General features: G+C 47.7%; 1 protein-coding gene across 1 annotated transcript in view; it reads left to right on the top strand.

Moving 5' to 3' along the window:
* LOC147701050 (urokinase plasminogen activator surface receptor-like) overlaps positions 1 to 25,583 on the top strand; it is a 248,043-nt gene that overhangs the window by 136,873 nt on the left and 85,587 nt on the right. The window contains exons 4-5 of the mRNA XM_086929846.1: positions 9,418 to 9,573; positions 10,179 to 10,304. Coding sequence (XP_086785972.1) covers positions 9,418 to 9,573; positions 10,179 to 10,304 — 282 coding nt within the window. The remainder of the gene's footprint in view (positions 1 to 9,417; positions 9,574 to 10,178; positions 10,305 to 25,583) is intronic.

Genomic DNA, 25,583 nt, shown 5'->3' with positions numbered 1-25,583 from the left:
GGCTTTCTGGGAGCGCTCAGTGCTATGCAACAGTATTTTCCCTTAGAAAGTCAGAGTGCCCTATTGGGGTGGCGTGCAACGCACCCCGCCTTCGTGTGTTTCTCTTGGGGCTTGCCGTCTTGCTTGGCTTCGCTGTCCTTTGCTTCTTGGCACATTCCTGTGCTGGGGTGGTTTTGGCCTCCTGGTTTCTCTTTGCTCGGTGTGGGTTTGGCACTTCTCTTCCTTGAACTGTTGGGGGCGTCCTGCTGATCTCTGCGGTGGCACTGGGAGCAGTGCTCAGACTCTTCAGCGTGCCTTGCCTTTACCTGGGTTTGTACTGCTCTCACCTACGGTGTGCATAGGGCCACTTTTTCTGTCTTACAGCCTGGGACACGGCATGCCGTGTCTGGAGCGACTTGGGGCACCCATGAGAGGCAGCCCGACGAGGCATGTGGTGCACACAGCAGTTTCTGGGGAGATTGCAGGAAGTACTTGGTTGCAGCATGACTGGATATTGTCTCTCTAGAGTTCCCCACTTTTCAGTGACTGTCTTCCAGAGTTGGTGCCTGTACAGCTGGTTGAGGGCGATTCTCGGCTTCCTTACTGCAGGCCGTGGGCAAGATGAGGATACTCGCTGCTATGTGGCAGTGGTGTCGGAAGTGGACGCCATACCCGAGTGGAGATGCAACCGCAAGGTGGGTTAGTGGTGCTAGCACGTCCCCAGTCTTTTCTTGCTGTTCTTCTGGGTTCTGTGTCCTCCCCCTGTCACTCTAGTAGGTGGTGTAGCGCTGTAGGCTGAAGGACCACCAGTGTGCGTGGTGGCTACAAGATGGCAGTATTGCGCTTCGAAATCGAAGGAACAGGCAGCCTGTCCTGGAAGTGCAGGCCTCTTCCAACGGAGATGCAGGCACCAGGTGGTGCAGTGTCCTGGTGATGCTGCCGTCCTCGTGCTGGAGTCCGGACACGCATGGGCAAGGGGTCGAGAGGTGAGGCGGCGGCTCTTGTGGTTTGGCAGGTAAGCAGCTATCGGCTGTCTGTGAGCGTTTGTTGTGGCAGGGACGTGGCTGCCCGGGGTGCGACTTTCTTCAGGGTCCCTCTATGCCTTTATTATATGTTAGGCTTCGGAGCGGCCTGCAGGGGCGTTGCTGACTGTGCGCTGTGTTGCTGGGTGACCGCGTAGGCTGTGGCAGTTGGTCCCCCGAGTACAGACTGCAACTGTTGGTGGGGACGCTGGTGCGGAGAGTGACCTGCAGGTGGCTTTGAGGCAACCGCGTCCGAGTCGCCTTAGTCAAAGTTCTCCGGGCCATGCATGTCCAACGATGCAGCAGTGCAAGGCAGGATTCCTCTTTCCTTGGTTGGCGCCATTAGAGGGGCGGTGCTCTCTGCTCCGTGACAGGCAGCTCTCATTGGATTCGGGCGGTCACTACGCAGCGAGGCTTGTAGTGAGTGGCTTGTTTTTTCCTCAATGGGTGAACCGGCAGGCAGGACGGCACTGGGGCTGCCGGCTGGGCACCTTTCACCGCTGGGGCGGGCTAACCATGTTGCGCAGGGAGCTGTGGCCTCGCATGCCATGTCCTCTTCCTCGTGGTGGCATTAGCATGTCTCCTCATCGCACATGTAGAGTGGCGGCGCTGAGTGGGTGGCAGTTACACCGGCGAGAGGAGGTGAAGCGGGGATTCACTCGCAGGTCGCTGAGCCCTGCAGGCACGCTGGTGAGCGGGGTCCCACACTCACCGGGGTTGCCAGTCCGGCCTTCCCTACTTCACTCTTGCATCAGTGGCTATTAAGACACAGCAAGATTCTGGTCGACGCTCCGTGAACTGTAGAGAGCGGTGTCTCGCCTGGTCATCGGGGCAGTCACTGGTGGCCGTGGACAGCACTGTGGGGGTGCCGCCTCTCGGGCACGTATCCTCCCCCATGAGGGACAACGAAGTGCCGAGCAGCAAGCACGCGGGCTGGGCTACCGGTCTCATCGCCAGTGTAGTGTTGGGCCTCCGGCCCACATGGGAGGGAATGATGTACACAGACACCAGGTTGTATGGTATAGTAATTGGCCTTGAGCACGTGCACCCGGGCCCTTTTATTGATGGGGCCACGTCACTCGTGGCGCCCTTGATGGATGGGTGTGGGGGTGCAGTGTGTCCAGCCCTCGAGGGAGTGGCTGGGGTTATAGCTTCCTGCGGAACACTAGAATGTGTCCCGCAGGACATACACCAGTAAACATTTTTGGATCTGAAAATGCCTGTTTGGCTGCTCTGCTTCCATGCACATTTGCAATGTGGCTGAGGAATGACGCTGCAAGTGCGTGCTGTCATATACATACGTTTGAACATTAGGCCGAGTAGAACAGTCAGCTGTTTAGGAAGTGCACTGTCCAGTGTTCGTGCAATGTCTGCTGAAACGCAAGACTGCTCACATTCAGGGATCTTGTGGGCAGTATGTGAATTTAACAATTTGACCTTTCCAAATTCTCTGCAAAGTTATCTGCTATTTCAGAGTGAGCGCAAATTCAATCACCATGCACTCACTTATCAACCTTCATTCACACACCACTCACCCCCCACAAAGAGCACTCACACCATTCTCCCTGCACTCATACATTGATCCCACCCCTCTTGTTATTAATATAATTGGCGAATCATTTCACGAGGATTGCGAAGCTCTGTTTTGGACTGCTATCGCTGGGAGCAGGATTTTCACTAGGACCCTCGCCCTCGACTTGCAGGACCCGCTTCGCGGGTCCCGCTGCGCCATCAGGGACTTTGGGGCTGCGAGGATAGCGAGAGTAACATCGACTTCAGGAACCCGCAGGGCTGCGAGCAGTACAGCAGGGACTCAACTTCCCAGGAGTCCCTGCTCGCCACACCTGAGGCTGCTCTCCCTGACGGCAGCGCCCCCGCCCCTTCAAAACCCCGCTGGTGGAACCTGACTGCGGGAATCATTTCACGAGGATTGCGAAGCTCTGTTTTGGACTGCTATCGCTTGGAGCAGGATTTTCACTAGGACCCTCGCCCACGACTTGCAGGACCCGCTTCGCGGGCCCCGCCGCGCCATCAGGGACTTTGGGGCTGCGAGGATAGCGAGAGTAACATCAACTTCAGGAACCCGCAGGGCTGCGAGCAGTACAGCAGGGACTCAACTTCCCAGGAGTCCCTGCTCGCTACACCTGAGGCTGCTCTCCCTGACGGCAGCGCCCCCGCCCCTTCAAAACCCCGCTGGTGGAACCTGACTGCGGGAATCATTTCACGAGGATTGCGAAGCTCTGTTTTGGACTGCTATCGCTGGGAGCAGGATTTTCACTAGGACCCTCGCCCACGACTTGCAGGACCCGCTTTGCGGGTCCCGCCGCGCCATCAGGGACTTTGGGGCTGCGAGGATAGCGAGAGTAACATCGACTTCAGGAACCCGCAGGGCTGCGAGCAGTACAGCAGGGACTCAACTTCCCAGGAGTCCCTGCTCGCCACACCTGAGGCTGCTCTCCCTGACGGTAGCGCCCCTGCCCTAGGTGTACATAAGCGATAGAGGTCACCGCTGCGCGGAAGCGCGCGGGAGCGCCCGGGGCTAAGCCCGGGCAAAGGGCGGGCACTTCGAGGCCCTCATAGGCCGGATAAGGCTGGGCTGGGCCTACCCTCTTTAGTTTGTCCCTTGAACATTGGATTACTTGTTACATTTTTCCTTTTAAGTTTTGCATCCATTACGTTTTGTTATGCCTTCCCCGGCCACGGAGGGTACTCCTATGAAGTTGGGAGGGGTTAAAAATAGGACTTTAGATAATTATTTCCCCCGGGCTGCGGGAGAAGGGGATAAGGAAAGTACTTTGATCAAGCTCAGGGCGGAGCGTAGACGTTCTATAGAAAATCTGAAAAATAGGCCCCTTGGAGATAACTCTAGATCATTTAGTGAGGAGCCATCCTCACTGGATGATGTCCCCCTTCTGCTGAGGGACTGTACCAACAACCCGACTGAATCAACTACTAACTTAACCCCCTCTATTAGCCCAAGTAGTGTGACTGTTAATCTAATCTCCCAGCCCCCACCGGCTATTAAAACCAGGAAAGCTAAACCTAAGTCAACTTCTGTGCAAGGGGTATATGGGCCCCCACCTAACAAACGCAGGAGGAAGTCGAGGGGTGGCCAGGGAAAAACCAAAACAAAAATCCCCCACTCTGATTTTGGGAGGACACCAAAACCCCCCCCAACCACTGAGAGGTTATTGGAAGATGCACATATAACACCTCCTGAAAAGGTAACCATTGTTATCGATTCGGCTGATGCCACGGTAAACAATGTTACCGATGTCCCTCTTTCTGTTGTTCCGTTAGGAAATCTGGAATTTTTGCTTAGGTCATTATTATTGCCGATTAGCGAGAGTATTAAAAAGGTTGAGATTAGACTCACTATCCTGGAGGCTACACTAAGTAGTATGAAATCTTCGGTTGGCCCCCTGGGTAGATCTCTTGAGACTATTCCCCCTCCCATGGTCCCTCCCAACTCCTCTAACATGCCAGTTAGTTTGGCACCCCCCTTGGTGACCACTGTTGCTCCCCCCCACAACCCCTTATGGCTAATTTAGCCCCAGCTCATCCACGAAACCCTAACAGGCCACCTTCACCTGTAGGCCTAGCTCCCCCTATGCCAATCACTGGCAGTATCGCTCCCCCACCCCCAGTGAAGTCTCCTCCTAGACCCCGTAGGCCCAATCTCCCTCCAGAGGCAAACGATCTCATGGTAATCATGGCCGGTGTTCCCCCACTTGAAGTGGGCGAAGGTGAGAACTTTTGCTCACTGAAAAGCAAGGTTATCAAGTGGTTGAATTGGAACAGACCCCTCCAGGCCTACCTTAACAGCGAAATCATCATGGTGAGAAGGGTACCTTGGGTGGGTAAAACAAACAAATCTATAATAGGGGATTGTATCCTGGTGAGTTTTCGAGACGCTGGGACTGTTACCCATATATGTCTAGGGAAGAATAGATCACTCGAATCAACAATTCAGACTCTATAAGTGTCGTTTTTCTTCCCCCCTACCCCTATGTATTCCAATCAAGCCCACGATAACTGGACGAGGGTCGCCCGGAGGGGTAGACACCACGATTTTAATGTTCGGCCAGTTTTTCATCGCCCGGTGATACCCTTCCATGACTTTAATCGATTTAGTTGCCTGAATGGAATTGAGGGGGTCGATTGACACATGGGCAGATATACTAATACAATGGGAAATGTATGTCCAGGAGTTGTAAATATAGGGGACCCAATATTGGAACCTGTGCAGCAAAGCCTGCTGGTACAACAAACTTCACCTGGTAGGGCTAGGGGGATTGAGGCGAACGAGCCCATGGTTACAGCTATCGAACCTACAATGGGAGGAAATGGGTTGGAACTGGGTCGGGTGGAGATTGTGGAACGAACTGGGCTCAATGGGGGAATAGAGCATGTCTATGACGCACTGAGAATCATTTCCTGGAACATAGCAGGCTTGGCAGCCAAATTTAATAATAAAGAGTGGCGCAATTATATTAGTAACTTTCATGTAATTAGCCTCCAGGAGACATGGGCCCTTGATAATAGTAATTTCCACATTCAGGGATATAAATGTTTTTTTGGTCCGGCGCAAAAAACGAGATCGGGGAGAGCCATGGGAGGACTATCTATATATGTAGATCTAAACCTTCCGGGCAGCTGGTCCATCACGGACTGGAAATCTCATGCCATACAAGCAGTACGGTTTAATGGGAAGGGGCTAAGACTTACTGTTTTCAACATTTACAACAATGGGGCAGGGGGAGACCATACCTCATTTGTAGGAGAACTGGATGACAGATTGGGTCAGGAAATCATAGCTTGGAAAGTGGGACAGGTACCTGCTCTGCTGGTCATGGGAGACTTTAACTGTCACCTATGCTCGGCACTGGTCCCAATAGATGCAGAATGGTCTCATTGCCCCGTAGAGAAAGGGCCGCATTTCTCCCGTACGCCGGACGGTTTAGCTTTTAGTAAACTCCTGCTTAATCACGATCTAGAGCACACTATTAATATGATGGGTGTGCAGAGGGATGGCAGCCTCCCACCAACATTTAAGGGTAGAGGATGCTCCTCTTTTATTGACTATATCTTAGTTTCTAGACTTTTAATAAATAGAGTCATCAGCGTAGGGATAGAATGGAGCAGTTTTAGTGATCACAACCCCCTTGTATTGGGGTTGTTGCATCTGGCGGGTCCAAACAGTAGATACCAAGGTACAATTACTGAGAAGGTAACAGACCAGGGAAGGAGACTAAGGTGGTCCAAAATAGATGGGGAAACCTTTTATAAATCCTTGATGGACTCTGGAAAACCCGCCATGGATGACTGTTTAGATATGGATGTTCAAGGCCCTAGGTTGCTCGAAGCATTTGGCCAGATTGCTGACCTCATAGACGGTTTACTAAAAACTAGTGCGCCCATAAGGAACCACTGTAACCCACGTTGGTTCGATAGAGATTGCTCAAAGGCTTTGAGGGAGCTCAAAAGCAGCCTTAAAAACAAACCAAGAGATATCCTACAAATCGCTGTGTGTAGGAACAGATATAAGAGGGAGACCAAGAGGAGGAAATTAGCTCTACAGGGAGAAGCGTGGGCAGACCTAAGAGAAGCGGGGGAAAATAGGGACATGTCCGGGTTCTGGAGAATTATCAACCAACCAACTTTCCAGGAAAATAACACCCCGGAGATAGGATCAAACATCCTACCAGAACAGTGGGTCTCTCATTATAAGGGGCTGTACAACTAAGAGCCAGGAACAACTGAAGAGCATGTAGAGACCTCACATCAGGGCACTACAGTAGTGTTCACCATTAAGGAGATCACCGCTGGAATAGAGGGATTGACAGAAAACAAAGCCCCTGGCCCTGACGGGATCCCCCCTGATTTGTTTTTGAGCTGTGTAGAACTGTGGGCTCCCATAATGACTAGGGTCATAAATACTGCCACTACTTGTGGTCTGCCGCCGTCCTGGTCAAAGGCCATAATCGTCCCTATTTTTAAGAAGGGCAATAGGGACGATCCCAAGTGTTATCGCCCGATTTCCTTGATTGATGTGTCTGCCAAACTTCTGGGAAGGGCGATCCTCAACAGATTGTCCGAGTGGACCGAGGAAAATAACATCTTTTCGGACACTCAATATGGATTTAGGATGGGGAGGTCCACCAGTGATCAATGCTTGAACCTCTATACGCTGACTGCCAAATACACCATGGCCAGCAATGAAGCCATCTATATGGGGTTCATGGATCTGGCAGCGGCATTCGATCATGTTAATAGGGAGAAACTCTGGGTCATGATGTCTCTTATGGGGATTGAGGTTGGCCTAATTAATATTTTAAGGGAACTCCACAGTGATACCTCTGCTAAAGTCCGTTTTAATAGGGAGGGTGGGCTGACCGATTCATTTCCTTGCAAGAGTGGGGTACGGCAAGGCTGTATTCTTGCCCCATTTTTATTTTCACTTTATATAAATAATTTGGAGCAGTTCTTGTTAAATTTAAAGACAGATTGTCCAAGGGGGGGGGACGCGTCATATTCCCGTTCTGCTTTACGCAGACGACGCGGTCTTGCTCGCACGTACGCCTAGGAGCCTACAGATTTTGATTGATGGATTTGTTAAATTTATGGGCTCCCTAGACCTTTTTGTCAATTTGGGCAAATCATATGTGTTGTTGGCTGGTAACAAACCTTGCACCAAATTTACGTATTCGATAGGAAACCATAAAATAGAAGAGGTTAAAACATTTCCCTATCTAGGTCTAATTTTTGACGGGGCTTTACAATTTAACTCCCTGGTTGAGGAGCGCTGTTGCAAAATGATCGCTACTAATGGCGCTATTGCAAGTTATGGTAGGAGGGTAGGCAGATGGAGTCCTGAACAGGTGATGAACCTGTATAGCTCCATATGCTGCTCCAAAGTGATTTATGGGGCAGAGGTATGGGGCTTTGTTAATACCGCAAAAATACAGCGGGAAGAAAATAAATACTTAAGAACCACCCTGAGAGTACCCCCAAGCACCGCTGGTTTCATAGCACACAGGGAACTAGGGAGGCCTTACCTAGAAGATCTGGTAAAACTTAGGCCAATAGTGGCCTGGTTAAAAATTTGGGTCAACCCTGAGGCGTCTCTGAGCAGGGAAATTCTAAATGATTGCTTAGAAAGAGATAAATGTATGAGAATACCATGGCTCAATTATGTAAAGAGTACCTTAGAGGCCCTTGGCTACAGGAACCTCTTCACTAACCCGGTAGCAATTGTATCCCAGCACAAGGTGTTAGTAAAAAAAGCTTTTTTAGATCAAAAAGCATTACAGAGAGCTGAGGCTGAAGGGCCCAAAAAGACTGTGAGGGCTCATAACCTGGTTAAGAGCATTGAGGGAATGGAGCCATATTTGTATCTCATGCATAATGCTCAGGACAGATTTCTGATGTGTCGCTTTAGATTAAATCTACTTCCATACTTATTGGCATCACCAGCAGGGTTTTTAACCACAACTGAGCAGAAGGGAACCTGCGGCTGCGACAACAGGTCTCCGCAGGATTCCCTTCACTTTGTACTCCTGTGCCCTTTTTACTCTATGCCCAGGCGTAGATTTTTAGTGAAAATCTTAAAACAAGCCAACCTGAAACATGCTAAAGAGGCCCTAACCTATCTACAGAAAGCATCTGACCCTTTAACATTGTGTTGCATAATGAATTTTATTAAAGTGGCGGTCCGATTAAGGGTAACCAGAGGAGAGGAATGATGCCTAAAAATTGTTATTAATCTTTTTTAAAGTGTCAAATCCCCTTTTCCTTTTTTGCTATGTGTATAAATAATTATTATAATTAGGATCCTGATAATGATTTAATGAAATTTTTAATCATGTATATATGTATGTGCTTTTATGGTGATTTTTAATCATCGAATAAAGAATCCTTGAATTGAATTGAATTGGCGAAACCTGATGTATTTACCAATGCTAGTATTTCAGGCCATGGAGCAGCAGATCAGGCACGATTCTGCTTCATAAGTGGATAAAAGGGTGAAATTCCTGCTTTCTCTTTCCGCATTGGAGTTTTGCCCACTCCTCAGAAATGTATGTTTTGTCTAGATATCTGAATGATGCTCTTCTCCACTCATATCAGAGTCCAAAGGGTGTTTCATCTGACCGCTGACCGTAGCCCCAGGAGTCTTTCAGATACCCCAATTTCTGCCTGCCTTTGCTGAGCATTATTGGATGGTTTGATGGAGAGCCCAATAGCTGATCCCAATCTTAGATGGCCGATAGAGGCTCTTCTGGTGATGTTGCAGCCAACATTCTCTTTTTCATTGGATGGTTTGATAGATAGATAAATAGCAGATCCTAATCTAAGATGGCAGATAGAGGTTTTTCTGGTGTTGTTGCAGCCAACCTTCTCTTTTCAATTTTTTCAGGCCCAGAATGGAATAAAACCAATGGATTCCAGTGCTACAACTATGGCTGCAACTTTCAGGACGACTCCTGTAATAAGACCAATATCCACATCCAGAACTGCACGGGTCTGGAGAATCAATGCATGACCTCATATTTTCACTCGTCAAATCAGAAGAGTAAGTATGCTTGTGCTGGTTAAATGGTCAACCTAGTGGTACCTAGACATGTCAGGGCTTCAGCCATAGGGTTGGCTGAGCCACCAGATTAAGGCTACTTATACTCTGCTTGAGCAAAGTAGCACAGACAACCAGTGATCATAAGAGCTGCATGCCATCAGATCTGCCCAACGTGCTGCCTTAATATTAAAACCCAAAGCATGGCCTCTAACGAGCCCGGTAGTCTGTAGTTTGTTCTCACTAGTGATATATTCATATATAGTGATTCATGAACACTCATGACTTAATTATGTTCAACCCTCTGTAAATTAGACATGACATTCTTCAATATTTTGACCAATGTGTTTGCACCTATGCATTTGTCACTACGGTTTCCCCCTCCCCCCGTACATTACACCACCCCCACCGGTACCTGCTGTGCAGCCTAGTGGAGACACGTGGATATTGTAGCAAACATACAGGCGATACTATTACTTAATGTAAAGACATGCTTCAATACTGAGAGTGACAAAAAAAGTGAAGGGCCTGTCCTAAGGCCCTGTTGACTCAGCTTGCATGTCCTGTGACAATGACTCTTTTCACATGTGTGTGTTTCATTTCCACAGGGCCTGGCATCCGTAAGGGCTGTCTGCATGATCCAGGTGCCACAGGACCAGAGGGCTTGCAGACCCACAGCACGTTCTACTTATTACACTACTGCAATTCTAGCCTGTGTAACAACCACACCACAGGTGAGAATGAGGGCTGGAGGGGGATCAGCACGTGCATCACATGCTATGGAGGGGCAAGTAAATGGAAGGGCGACTATCTGCCCATCAGAGGGCACCGATCACAAAAGATATTGGGATGGAGGACATTAGGGACACAGTGGTCCTCTGAAAATCGATTTCAACTTGAAGCAGAAGTGATACAGAATGTAATGCATGTCATAGTACTTGGCAGATTTATATGAAACGCAATATACAGATTACACATCATATGCTTCGAAAACATATAATGTTTAAAGTAGCAAGTCAATAGAAATGAACAGATTTGCGTTTGAATATATCTTGCGATTCAGAAAATCACAGGATTTGCAAACACAAAAGTGTAATCTGCACTGTAGTAGACCCATTCATTAGGGCCCATAGACAAGTAATGAGCCTCATTTACAAGACAATGTATTCCCCACCTCTGTTTCTATAATGTTATTTCCCTCCATAGTAGGAATTCATAAGCTACTGTAGTCACTGACAGAAACAAAAAGTACCCCTAAATGAATCTGAACCCCTTGTAGTTATCCTGGACCTCGGGGGACTCACGCTGCAACTCACTGATGGACTGAAACCTGTCTGCGGGCTGTTTGCATTTCCAGATAAAGAGGACCTGCCCTGCAGTTGGGACTGGACTGTTCCTACCAAAGCACCACCAGGTCTGCTTTGCATTTGGCAGGTCTTTGTCTGGGCTAGCACAGTGGCCAAAGAGTGCTGGACTGGAACTTAGCCTGAACGATTACCAATGGCTGAGATTACTTAAAGTATGACACCAGGCATTATTTTTTGTGTTCTTTTCAGTGAGATGCTGTAAGTGGGTAAGCCTAGGTGTAGGTTGACTGCTCACTGTGCCTGAGTACTTAAGTTGCTCCTCACTGATAGGGCCGAACCAGTTTTGCGTTGGCTGTGCTCCTATCCACGGGGACCTGGCCTAGCAGTACAGATTGTTCCTTTCTTAGTGGAAGCAGACCAATTCTGATTTACATTTGGCTGGTCCTTGTCTAGCGTTGCACAGTACTAGAAAAGTGATAGGCAACTACCAGTGTCTGAAAATATGTCAAGCACTTCACGCATTGCACTTTGTATTTCTCAGTGAGATACCCAAAGAGGAAAGAGCATGCCGGGACATGGTTTGCCATGTTTGCTGTGCCTCAGGACTCAAGCTACATGTCATTACGTTATGTTATGTTACCTGCATTTTTATAGCTCGCTATCACCTGTGAGGGTGTTCTGGCACTGTAGCAGGTGTGTGCACCTTGCCTCAGGAGGGCTTACTTAAAGAGCATGGTCTTCATCCTCTTGCGGAACTCAAGAAGGGTGGAGGAGGCTCTGGAGCCAGGTGTGAGAAGGTGCCACCACCTGATCTAGGCTTGTGTATGTGCGGGGGTATGCTAGTGAGAGTTTAGCAGAACAGAGGTGCCTGGAGGGGTGGTAAATGTGTGTGGCTGTTCAGGTAGGTAGGGCCTGTGTTGTGAAGTGTTTTGTATGTGTGGGTCAGGAGTTTGACGTGTACACACTTGTTTTATCAGGAGCCTGTGTATTTTCCTTAGGGTAAAGTGTAATGATAGCGCTACACGGGAGAGTGAAGATTACTCTGACTGCTGCGTTCTGAATGGTCTGAGGTCTGTTTGTGAGTTGGTAGGTTATTCCTGAGCATAGGGTGCTCCTGTAGTCCAGTCTGCTGGTGATGAAGGCTTAGGTGACTGTTTTCCTAGTGTTGTTCAGTAGCTACATAAAGATCTTATTGAGCATTTTCAGGGTGTGAAAACAGGAAGATGCCTCTGCGTTAAGTTGAGCGGACATGTCCAGTTTGCTATTTATAGTGATTCTGAGGTTCTATCTTGTGTGCTGGGTGCAGGAGCGGGTCAAAGATCTGTTGGCCACCAGTTGGATTCCCACAGCAAAGTGTATTTCCCGAAGATCAATACTTCTGTCTTGTCCGCACTCAGGTTTAGGCAGTCAGACTTGATCCATGTCCTGTGGCTTCTTCGCTCATGCATGCTGTGAATTTATTCCTAGTGCTGGAGGTTTTGTCTGAGAGGGACCATATTATTTGCATGTTGTCTGTGTGGGTGAGGATGTTGCGAGCCTAGATGACATTTGCCAGCGGGGTATTGTATATGTTGAAGAGGGTCTGACAGAGTGTGGAGCCCTGCATGACTCTGCAAATGGGTTCCTGTGCTTCTGAGGAGTATGGTTATATGTTGACAGTTTGGGCTATTCTGATGACAAACATGCAGATCCACTGGAAGACACGTCCTTAAATGTTCATGTCATGGAGTTGTCTGATCAGAATGGGTGACAGATGGTGTTGAAGGCTGCAGAGAGGTCTAGCTGGATGAGGGCAGAGTATTTCCATCTGTCGAGGACCATTCAGATGTCGTCTATTGTTACAGGTCCGTCTCAGTGCTGTAATTCGATCTGAACACTGATTGCGCTGCACCAAGATGCTTGTTGTTGGCAAGGTGATGGGTTAGGCATTGGTTGATGGTTTTCTCCAGGACCATAGTTTCATGTGGAAGGAGGGATATCGGTCTGTAGATGTTTGGCTGAGTTGGCTGAGGACTTCTTCAGGAGTATATTAATGGATGCATGCTTTCAGGATTCCAGAAAGGTGGCAGTGTTGCTGTAGGTGTTGAGGATGGCTGGCTGGGGTAAGGGCATTGCTGATGGGGGTTTATCATTTGTCGAAGGCATGATGCAGGCAGGGTCTGACATGGCCTCGGAGGTCTCCATATTTGTTGTGTTTTTTGCCGTGCTGATAGTGTCCTATGAGGTTATTTTGCCTGTCACCGGTAGGCTTCTGGCAAGGGTCATGGAGTCTGGTTGTGGGACGAAGTTGCTGCTTAAGATATATTTTATGTTGCTGCAGAAGAAGTCCGAGATGTTGTTCCATAGTTCTTGAGTTGGCTTGATATTACTAGTGGCTGCTGAGGGTGTGGAACAATCCTTGGAAAGGGTGAATATTTCTTTGCTGCTGTTGGAGCTGACGCTGTTGAGGTTGTCAAGGTCCTTCCCCTTGCTTTCCTGTATTTGCTGGTGGAATCGTCTTAGGGTGGATTTTAACATGTCTTTATCCACTTCCCCGTTTCTCTTCACCTCCGTTCTAGTTGTTTGCACTTTCTTTTGATCACTCTAAGATCTGCTGTTTATTAGCTGGACTGTGTCCTGGTTTTTCTATGTGGCTATATTCTCGGGGGCCATGGTGTTGGCGCAGGCGGTGATCCACTTCTTGAAGCTGTTGATGTCACATACTAGGTGGCCACGTGATCTGTGGAGGGCGGAAGCCTAATCCACCTCAGCTAATTTTCTCCAGTGTCGGTGATGGATGCTGATGGCGAAACTGACTTTGTATTGGTCGGACCAGGTGATGGGTGTGGGTGTGTTGACCACGATTTTGTTGAAGGATGTGCAGACAGAATTCTGGATGTATGCTGTGGCATGGGAGGGATCAGAGATGCTTTGGGTTAGCCCAAGGTTTTCAAGGCTGTCTAGGAGTGTGGCTGAGTTGGCGTATGTTCTGTTTTCTAGATGCTTCTCCAGATCTGTGCTAGTGGTCTTACCTGACAATCTTGTATCCAATGGGGATGGCCTTGGCAATGTTGGTTGTTGATTGTGTGGTCAGCCATGTTTCTGCGAGCAATAGGATCAATCAATCAATCAGTCAATCAAGTGTTATTTATATATCACAACTAATCACCCACAAGGGTAACCATCCACTCTGGGTATCAGTCAAAGAGTCTGGTCTTGAGTCCCTTCCTGGAGAGATTCAACGAGGGTGAAATATGGAGGTGTAGCCGCCGGGTGTTCAAGGACTTGGCAGCAGAGTGGGAGAAAAAATAAACTTCTGGTGTGAAAGCAGCGAGAAAGCGTGGTACCTGTTCGACGGCAAGGTGACCAGAGGTTCCTGGGAAATCGGTGGAAGTTCAGGTGGCGGTTCATGCAGGCGGGTCCTTGTTCATGGATGGTTTTGTAGGTGTGGGTCAGATGCTTGAAATGGCACCTCTTCTGGATGGGTGATGTGGGTCCTCTTTAACAGGTTGAGGCTCAGTCTGGCTGCTGCGTTCGGGATCTTCTGGAGTGTTTTCACAAGTTCGATGGTGGTGCCTGCTTCGAGTGCATTGCCGTAGCGCAACCAGCTGGTGGTGTGGGCCTGCATCACCATTTTCCTGGTGCTGATGGGGAGCCACTTGAAGACTCTGTGGAGCATAAGGAGAGTGTGGAAGCAGGTGGAAGAGACATTGTTGACCTGACGTTTCTTGGAGAGCTCGCTGTCCAGGACGATGCTGAGGTTGAGGGCATGGTCTTTTGGAGTGGGGATGAGTCTGAGGTCTGATGGCCTCCAGGAGTCATTCCAAAGGAAGGTGTGCTTATCTCTTCAGAGGCATGGGTTCGAATACCACCGCTGCCACCAATGTTAGAACTGGGGGTCTTTAGTTGGCAATGGTATCCACCTTTGACCAAATAGGGACCCTTGCTTCTAGGTCAGGGAAAGGGGATTACACTACTGGATAACCCCTGCTCACCCCTTTGGTAGCTTGGCACGAGCAGACAGGCTTATCTCAGATGCAGTGTGTTAAAGCATTTGTGAATATATACAGTAATACAGTGAAAACACTACAGATGGACACCACACAGGTTTTATAAAAATAAGTATTCTTTATATAGACTTAACACAAGACCACAAACAACAAAAATCCACAATACTGTACTTAAAATTGGTTTAAAGATGGTTGAAGTGACTTAATTCAAGTTGGTGATGAGTGCGACAAAGTTCTCACAAAAGTACCTGGATGCGTAACTCAAAACAAACAAAAGGTTTTCAGGAATGGAGATGCGCCGGTTCCTTGCTTCGGGGGAGATGATGCGTCGCGCCTCAATGCTTGCGCAGAGTAGGGGATCTGTCTTGTTCCTTACCGGAGAGGAGGTGATGCGTAGATTCTCGTGGTGTGACAAGATGGCGCCTCGATGCGATACGACGATCCAGTGTGATGCAATAAGATGGCGCCCGTGATTTTTTTTTTTTAACACAATTTTTATTATTTCTGAACATACAGTTACAAAAGACCAACGCATCCACTGTCAAACAATCCCCTCCCACCCTCCTCTTCCCTCTACCCAGATCTTAACCCCTTCTCCTGCCACTCGTACACAGCATCATTCCATGGTCATTCCTGCAACCTCCTGCTCGTGATGATGGCGTTCTTGATGCAACGACGTGAAAACGATGCGTGCACGCCCGGCAGCTGTGCGGCAAACTCTGTAGCTTTGGAGCCGCGACAGGCCCTGCAACACGTTTCTGTGGTGATACGATGGCGACCTTGCTGCGGCCACACGCTTCTCCGGTGATGCGCTGGGTAACAGCTTTGACAAAGGCACGCTTCTCTGGTGATGCGGCGGCGAGTTCTGCGTCAGCGACACGCTTCTCCAGCGATGTGGCGGCAACAGCTGCGACTATTACACTCTTTTCTCAATGTGTCACGCTTCCAGCGACACGCAGGCTTCTGCAGACAGAATTCTCAGCAAGGACATTTAGAAGGGAGCTGGTAGTGAAGTCTTTTGTCTCTGAGACTTCAGCAGGAGGCAAGCACAAATTCAAGCCCTTGGAGTAATATTCTGCAAGATGATGAAAGTTCTGTAAAAGTTCCTTCTTCTTCCCTTGGCGATAAAGAAACCACTGCAGGCCAACGCAGCAACACAGCACACTGGCAGGGGGGCAGTTGAAACTCCTGCAGCTTCCTTGGTTCTTCTCCTTGGCAAAAGGTTTGTCTTGTTCCCAGAAGTGATCTAAATTCTTGAGGTCTGAGTCTCCATATTTATACTCAAATTATCTTTGTTCTCTCAACTCAGAGAGGCCTCTGCCTAGTCCAAACTAGTTCTGGTCAGTCCTGCAGCACTTTGTTGACAAGACTCCTTCTGTGTACAGTGTAGGCCAGGGACTCAGACACACCACAGGAGGGGGAGCCAGCATTGTGGAGGGAAGGCACAGCCCTATTCAGGTCCCATGTGCAACTCCTCCCTCCCATCTGCATCCAGATCTCTCTATTCAGCCATGTGCTGACTCACCCTGTCTCCTGGAATCCCCCAGCCCCTGTCACTTAAACTCCAAACAAGGAATATATAACCTAGCAGAGGCAGGCTTGGATAGTTAGGCAAGAAAATACCTACTTTTTAGAAGTGTTATTTTCAAACACAGAATGTTAAAACCAACTTCACTAAAAGATGTATTTTATCATTCTGAGTTCAGGCATACTAAAAATCGATTTTCTACCATGTTCCTTGAGTCAGTTAGGATTATGAGATGTAATAATCAAACTGCCCATTCTGGCCTATGGGAAACAGGTAGCCTTGCAGTAGTGAAAAACGAAAAAGGCTGTAATTCACTATTAGGACATGCTACACACACCAGAGCATGTCCTACCGTATCCTTACAATGCACTCTGCCCTTAGGCCTACCTTAGGGGTGTCTAATATGAAGAAAAGGAAAGGTTTAGGGACTGGAAAGTGGGTGCACTTGCCAAGTCGACATGGCAGACACAGACAGCACACAGGCCTTGCAATGGCAGGCCTGAGACACACTTTACAAGCTGCTTCTGTGGGTGGCACAACCAGTGCTGCAAGCCCACCAGCAGCATTTGATTTATAAGTCCATGGCACACATCGTACACTGTACTAGGGTCTGACAAGTAAATCAAATAACCCAATCATGGAGTCACTAATTAGTACAACAATTAACATAGGGAGCACTTGCACTGTGTCACTGAATAGCAGTGGCATAGTGCCCAAAGCATCTAAAACCAGCAAGCAGATAAAAAAACAGAGGAGGCAATCAGAAAAAGTTTCAGGGAGACTCACGTCAATGATACCAGGTCTAACATTCCATTTTGTCCGTGTTGAGCTTCAGGCAGTTGTTCTCCATTCAGACTGAGATGTTTCTCATACAGTTGTGGAAATTGGTCTTGGTCGAGGTGGAGTCCGCTGAGAGCGATTTGGATGAACTCGAGGTTGTCAGCATAAGAGATTATGTTAATGTCATGGATATCTGCCAGAGGTGTCATGTAGATGTTGAAGAGGGTTGGACTGAGGGATGAGCCTTGAGGGACTCTGCAGATGGTGTGCTTGGGTTGTGAGGGGAAGGGAGGGAGTGGGATTCTGAGTGTGCCCTGTGAAAAAGGATGCCATCCATCTGAGTGCTTCATCTGTGATTTCGATCTGGCATAAATGATCGATGAGTATGCAGTGGGAGACGATGTTGAAAGTTGCGGAGAGGTCTATAAGTCTCATGATGGCTGATTCTCCTCTGTCGAATAGGGTGTGGATGTCTTCTGTTGTGGTGATCAGAGTTATCTTGGTGTTCTGATTGGCTCTGAAAGCTGATAGGGAGGGGTCTGGCAGAGGCTATCCGGAACAGTGTTGTCCAACAGGCCCCAGATCTCTGTGGCCTTTTTGCTGAGTGAGTTGGTGTTAAGAAACATACATGATTTTGACATGTGGGTAATGGGTTAATGTTTGTTGGAGGGTGCTCAAATGGGTGAGGTGTTGGGTGCTGCTGGGGTGTTCTCAGTAGGGTTTGGAGCTGTGGGTGGGGTGGTGCAGGTGAAGCAGTAGGAGGTGCAGGTGAAAATAAGGTGCTGTGTAATGTTCAAGATGTCTCCAAAGTAGCAGACAGGGACTCAGAGTTTCAACACAAAAAATAATTCAAGTGCTGCAAGGGTCCATATAATATATAATCGTCAAGTCTGAACACTACCTAAATATAAAGGACACATGACCAGGAGAAGGATATACCACTAAACAGTATTTATTACCTACTTGTGTGAGAGGGATAATTATACAATCCTTACATCATTGCAGCTCCCATTGAGTGATCTAGTGGACTTATCCCATTCATGGTGTTCAGACAGGAAGCTTTGTTGTTGGACATGTTGGAATGATCCTGGTTGCCTGAAGGTGAGCAGTTTTCTATGATAACAGTATACTACTGACTGCAAACAAGAAGGCAGCAAGCAATGGGGTGTAGAGGTGGTGGATACTACATACATCTCTCAAGTCACAGAAAGTAAGTTAAACAGATGTTTGCGAACATAGCATATCAGCAAGGTATATACACACATATTACCTACTGGCGGTCGCCAGTAGGTAGTTATAGTTAGAACCAAGTTTCCATAGGAAAAGCATTTTTGATTTGCTAATAACTTTGGCGTTGTTTGACGAATCTCCGCAAACTTTTCCCCAAAAAAAGTCTATCCAGGTCAGCTCCTATCCTGAAAGTTTTGGGGTGATATGTCAAGCGGGGGCTGAAAAAAAGGAGGGGACCCAAAACGCGTTTTCCCCATGTTAATATCCATAGGAAATTTTGAGACCGGCTACTGCCCAAACTGCTGAACGCAATTACCCTAAATTTGGCAATTTAGCAAGAGACCTTTTTTTTAAATGGTGTAAATCCGTTCAGTAGTTGCTGAGAAATTAAAAAAAACAATGTTCAGAGGCTACGCCCCTTTTTACACCTCTCGGCAACGCAGCTCTGTGGTGCTTACTGGAGGTACCTGGTGGGCTAGTTGGCCCTCAGAGACCCTCAGGACTCAACGGGAATTAATCCCCCAATTTACAATGCTCCAGGGGGCGCTTTTGCACAGCGGTGCAGGGAGGGGGCGAGGCCTGATGTGACAAGTGTGCAAACGCACCCTGTGGCACATTTTAAGTTGGGGGATTAAGTCCCCTTGAATCCTGAGGGTCCCTGGGGGCCAACTAGCCCAGCAGGTACCTCCAGTAAGCGCCAGGGAGCTTCATTACAGAGAGGTGTTCCAAGGCCATGCTCAGTTTCAGAAAGGTATAAAAAGGGGCGTTACTGCAGGTACCTGGTGGGCTAGTTGGCCCCCAGGGACCCTCAGAATTCAAGGGGAATTAATCCCCCAAAATAAAACCCACCACGGGGCACGTTTGCAAAGTGGTGTAGGAGGGGGTGGGCCTGAGGTGACATGTGTATACTTATGCAATTACTCCACCAAAACCCATGCACTTATAAATTCACCATGCACTCTCCTTGTAGCACTCTAATCATCCAGTCACTACCCATGCACTCATGCAATGACCAATGCACTAACTCATGCACTGCTACAATACCCTGAGCAGTGCCCATGCAGTCCAACCATTGCCCTGTCACTACCCATGCACTCCTAGAATCACCCAGCGAGCACATATACTTATCCAATCACTCTGCCAAAACCCAGGCACTTATAAATTGACCATGCATTCTCCTTGCAGTACTATAATCTTCCAGTCAGTATCCATGAACTCATGGAATGACCCAGGCACTAACACATGCACTGCCACAATCCCCTGTGCACAACCCGTCCAGACCTCTAACCACCTACACAGTACTGATGTCCTCTTCCAATTACCCAGGTTGTACCCATGCACTCCCGAAATCCCTCTGTCACTACCCATGCACTCCTCAAATCAGCCATCCAGCATCATGTACTTATCCAATCACTCCATCAAAACCCAAGCAGTTAAAAAAAAATCACCATGTACATCTCCTTGCAGCACTCTAATCATCCAGTCACTACCCATGCAATGACCCAGGCACTAACTCATGGCAAACACAAAGGAGGTCATGCTAATTACAGGGGTACCCAAACGCATAGTGTTTCCTAGTGTATGTAGATGTTTTCCCTATATTCTAAGGGTCTTTTAGCATAGCATTGGCTCCAGTCCTGGTTAGTCAGAGTCAGTTACCACCAGTACCCGTTACTAAAAAGTTGGGGGCGCAGGAGGACTTTCTGCTCCTCTGTTGGTTCTTTATGCAGATCTCTTGCTTCTTCCTGCACTTTTCTTTGTCTTTCTCGACTTCTGTTGCCACTTTATGCATTTGTCTTTCTTCTTCTGCCCTTTTCTTCCTCTTTCTTCACATGTCCTAACTTTGTAGGTATAGTTAGAAATTAGCATTTAAAAACCATTGAAATTCACTGAAAAAAACATAGGTTTCAGGCATGTTATAGTTAGAAATTAGCATTTAAAAAACCATTAAAATTCACTGAAAAAACATAGGTTTCAGGCAAGTTATAGTTAGAAATTAGCATTTTAAAAACCTTAGAAATTCACTGAAAAAAACAGAGATTTCAGGGACGTTATAGTTAGTTGGACATTTCACTTGTACAAAACCATAAAAATTCCCCTGTTATAGTTATCTCAGCTAACTATAACTCATACCCCCGCAATGCACTGCTGATGATATCACATATTACATCATTCATGACATGGTCAGTGACATCACTGATGACATCTCAAATGACATCACTGCTGACATCATCCACGTCAAAATCTGATGCACCTCCTCACACTCTAATTTAATCTTTGATACACCCACTGTAAAATACAGACTACCATTTTCAAAACCATCGACACACCAATACCAGTTACTACGTATGCACTCACTGATTCCTAGGTCTACACCCACATCCACTCATTCACCCATACAATCACTCATACATACAGTCACTCATCAGTACAACACGATCATATGCACTCATACACCTATACAGACACTCACACACTGCCACTCATCCATGGAGTTACTCACACACCTAGTCAGTCATGCAAAGAATCAATCATACTCCATTTCCTCACCTATACAGTTCTACACACACCACCTCACTTATTCAAACTTATAATAACACTATACTTATTTTCTTATACAATCACTGATACAAGTACACACTCATTGATACAGCTACTCTCACAATCACTGACTCTCATGTATAGTCATTTATATACTCCAACTCTTACATACACTGCCTTTTACATATGTAGTTACTTGGACATGTACCACTGAGACATCTAATCTCTCACCAACACACCCATACACACACTCACCCGCCCATACAGCTGTTTCCACATGCACTCTTGAACCCATACACCCAGTGACTCAACCACTCACACATATATGCACAGTCACACATCTCCCACCCACCCACACACTCAGTCTCCGATACAAATACTCAGGCAACCAATCAATAACCCTTATAGACACTCATGTAGCTCCTGACCAATACATGCAGCAGCTTACATAACAACAGACATACTGATAAACACATTCAGACAGTTCAGTCACTAACCCATGCATTCAGTAAGACACATTCAATCACTCACTTATACAGTCAGTCATGCACCTACTAAATCCTTCATCCAGACACTTATACACCCACTCATTCTTCAATATGTGTTGGCATATATATAAAACTTATTTAAACTTTAGAGAAACACACAGTCACTGGATGATGTCATCAGTGATGTCATTTGAGATGTCATCATTGATGTCACTAACCATGTCATGAATGATGTAATATGTGACATCATCAGCAGTGCATTGCGGGGGCGCGAGTTATAGTTAGTTTAACTAATTATAACGGGGGAATTTCTATGGTTTTGTATGAGTGAAATGTCCAACTAACTATAACGTCCCTGAAACATATGGTTTTTTCAGTGAATTTCTAAGGTTTTTTAAATGCTAATTTCTAACTATAACAAGCCTGAAACCTATGTTTTTTTCAGTGAATATATATATATAAATATATGAATAGGTCTCTGCTTGCAACGGTTTTGACCACAGGAATCATGGACCACCACGCAGCGTTACGAGTGTCACCAGGTAAGTTTATTATCCTTGTACAGGTTTCTTTGGCATGACGCGTTTCGGGCAGGAACTGCCCTTGATCACATAGCGGACATGCAGTAGTGGTCACCTTTAAATAACACAACACTCTTTTCTCATTAGTGGAATCGCCACGTGACCCTGATAATAGACAGTGAAAACATACTATGAAGAACAATGTGCTCTATATCGACTGGGTTAAAGCACTGTTTTTTGGTGACAATAAATGCAAATTGAAGCACATTAAAGCATACCAACAATGATCTGTATCAGTAACGTAGTACATTATTTCCGCATAAATGCGTGGAAATGTGCAAATATGCTAGCAGCATAAATTTCGAACATGATGATAAGGCACATTATATACACAACATTTGAAATAAATAACATATTGACTTACATAAATATGTTAAAATCATTATGATAAAACCCAGTATAAAATCCAAATAAATATTTCTATATTACATGTGCAAAATTATGCATGGGTTTATGTGCAAATGTCGCTGTTTAGTTGTGCAAGTGGTTTCCCTGCATGCATGCAGAACCAATGGTGCAAATGCTGCTACCTCCCTGAGGTTTATTCTGGATGTTACTGCTGTATTGTATGTGCAACTGCTGTCATTACAAAGTAAAGTGCTAGTGCTTAGATTATTTTATAGATTTAGTTCAGTCCCGCTCCCGGGACAGACATACTACTTTTCAATTATCAAAGAATCTAAATAACCCTAGTGTGGAAAGTGCTAAGTGTTGTTAGTGCAAAAATGTAGTGCTAGTTAGGTGATATTAAAAAATTCTTAAATTGAATGAGGAAAAATAGTAGCGTATGTAATAAACCATTCTATTTAAGCTTCTGTTAATGGTTTATAGGTTGGTCACTATGATGTACTGCGGTACTGTAGGAAGGGGGAGTCTCTAGTTGGCGCAGTGCAGCACTGGCGACAAGCAGGGACTCTCTCTTCCTCGTCAGGGCTGAGGGTTACCTTCAAGACAACCTCTGCTTACCCTCTAGGTAGTGTGGCTTAAGCAGTCTTAGGCTAATCTCTGGGGCACATAGGGTTAAACATTTGCAATATTACACCATTCACAACCAACCCACCACACAATGACACCAAACTATTTGTAAAAATATATATTCTTTATATAAATTTCAAGCAGGCTTGTAAATACAGTTGTCAAACTTTCAATAGCGGTTCCAGTTTACTTAGTTTCAAGTTGCCACAGTTCTTTCTAGCAATAAGCGATCTTTTGGGCCTTCTGCCCAAGTTCAGTAAGGTTCAGTGTCTTGTAGCGCCTCAATGCGCGTTCCGCTGTCTCCGCTCGCTTCAGAGGGGAGATCGGGCCCGGCCGGCCAAAGCTCACGCTTCCCGCGTGGGCCTCGAGGACCAGGAGCAGTGCGAGCCTCGGTTTCAGAGGCGGCTCGCGTTGTTAAGCAGGCGGCGCGGTGCGAGCTCAGGTCGCAGGACGCTCGCACCGTGAGGACAAAGAGCACAGTACCTTGGATTTCTGAAGTGGACGGCTTCAAGGGGAGCTGTCCCACGTCGCGTTGCTTCCCGGGCGGGCGGCGGTGCTCGATGGGGTCACGGGCTCTTCCGAAAAGGTTCACTTCGTCCTCTGAAGGGGAGAGGCCGCAGCAGGCGGGGCTGAGGGGGGCGCACTTCACGAAGCGCGGGGCCCAAATCAGGCGAGGCCCGGCAGCAAATCACTTCCCAGCTGCGGGGGCCAGGGGGTCTCAGCGCCCGAGTTATGAGGGGCACAATCTTGGCAGTGCCGGTCTTTGCAGGGCAGCCTGTACCTCGGGGGTCACACAGGCGGCGATGCTTGGACCGGGCAGGTCCTCCCTTTCCTTTGTTAGCGCGGCACGGCGCGGACAGTCACGGCGCTCGGACCAGCGTGGGGCCGGTCTTCACTTTGCAGCTGGCACACGATCAGGCCACAGTCACGGTGGTCGGGGGAAGGACACAGCTGCACGAATTGTCAGAGAGCGTGGCGGCGGGCACAGCGCTCTCAGGTCTTCTTCACTCGGCGCTGTAGAGACACACAGCACACGCTAGCAGCAGCTTCCTTCAGAGGGGTAGCGCCCACTGTTCCTGGGGCGCTGGTCAGGGGGCAAGTTCACAGGCAAGCCCTTGGAGATCTTTCAGCAGAGTTTGGCACAAAGTTTAAAAAGCAAAAGTCTCTTGTAGTCTCTTCTTTTCCTCTCCTTCTGCAGCAAGGCACCAGACACAGGCCAGAGACAGCACTCCTCCTTGTCCTTTCAGGTCCTTCTCTTCGGGCAGAGTTTCTTCTGTAGCACAAACAGGATCTAATTTACAAGGAGCAGGGCTCCTACTTTTATACCCAGTTTCTTTTGTTCTTACAGGCCAGGGGGGCCTTTGCATAACTGTTCTCAGTCCCTGAGCACTTGTGATGGGTACTTCTGCTTCTGCATTCAGTGTGAGGGCAGGCACATCAGCCGCTCCCCAGGGGGGCGGAGCCGGCATTGTGAAGACAGGGGCAGCTTGAGCACTTTGTTGACAAGCTTCGGTCCTTCCTGGTCCAGGTGCAGGCTGAGTCATCAGTCGCTCCCCAGGAGGGTGGAGCCAGCATTGTGGAGGCAGAGCACAGCCTGATGCATCGTTCAGGGGAAACTCCCACCCCCCCCTAAGGTGTCCTCCTGCCATTCACTACCTGTCGACACCCAGCCCTGTCACTCACACAACTCAGACAGTCAGATACACACAAGAGCTGAGGCGGGCTGAAATGGTTAGGCAAGCAAATGCTAACTTTCTAAAAGTAGCATTTGCAAACCCAGGATATTAAAATAAACTTTACTAAAAGAAGTATTTTATTATTCTGAGTTCAGGCATACTAAACATGACTCTCTACCATGTTCCCTGAGCCTGCTGGGATTATAGAGTGTAATAATTCCAGCAGCCCATTCTGGCCTAAAGGGAGCAGGTAGCCTTACAATAGTGAAAAACGAATTTGGTTGTAATTCACTACTAGGACATGCCACACACATCAGGGCTTGTCCTACCTTACACTTACAATGCACCCTGCCCTAGGGCCTACCATAGGGGTGACTAATATGAAGTTAAGGGAAGGTTTAAGGGCTGGCAAGTGGGTGCACTTGCCCAGCTAGCATGACAGTACCAGACTGCACGCAGGTTCTGCAATGGCAGACCCTAGACACATTTTAAGGCTGCTTCTGTGTGTGGCGCAACCAGCGCTGCAGGCCCACTAGCAGTATTGGCATTTACAAGCCCTGGCACTCCTGGTGCACTTTACTAGGGACTAACAGTAAATCCAATGAACCAATCATGGACATCAATCACATGTACAGTTTTCAGAAGGGAGCACTTGCACTGCGGCACGGGTTGGCCGTGGCGCAGTGCCCTGAGTAGCGGAAAACCAGCAAAACATAGGAGGCACACCAGCAAAAAGTGGAAGGGAAACTCACGCCAAGGTGCCAGGTCTAACACGTGTCCCCTCCAGCTGAAATGTGGGAGGAACTACCCTTCCCCAGGGAGTTCCACATCACTAAGGCGGAAAAATCTGGACAGACCATCAGCATTGGCGTGATCTGTGCCAGGGCGGTGTTCCACCGTAAAGTCCATACTCTGTAG

Source organism: Lissotriton vulgaris, chromosome 7 (assembly GCF_964263255.1).
Source record: "Lissotriton vulgaris chromosome 7, aLisVul1.2, whole genome shotgun sequence".
Classification (NCBI taxonomy): Eukaryota; Metazoa; Chordata; class Amphibia; order Caudata; family Salamandridae; genus Lissotriton; species Lissotriton vulgaris.
Note: the sequence above shows the minus strand (reverse complement) of the source record. Positions and strands in the feature narration are given on the sequence as shown.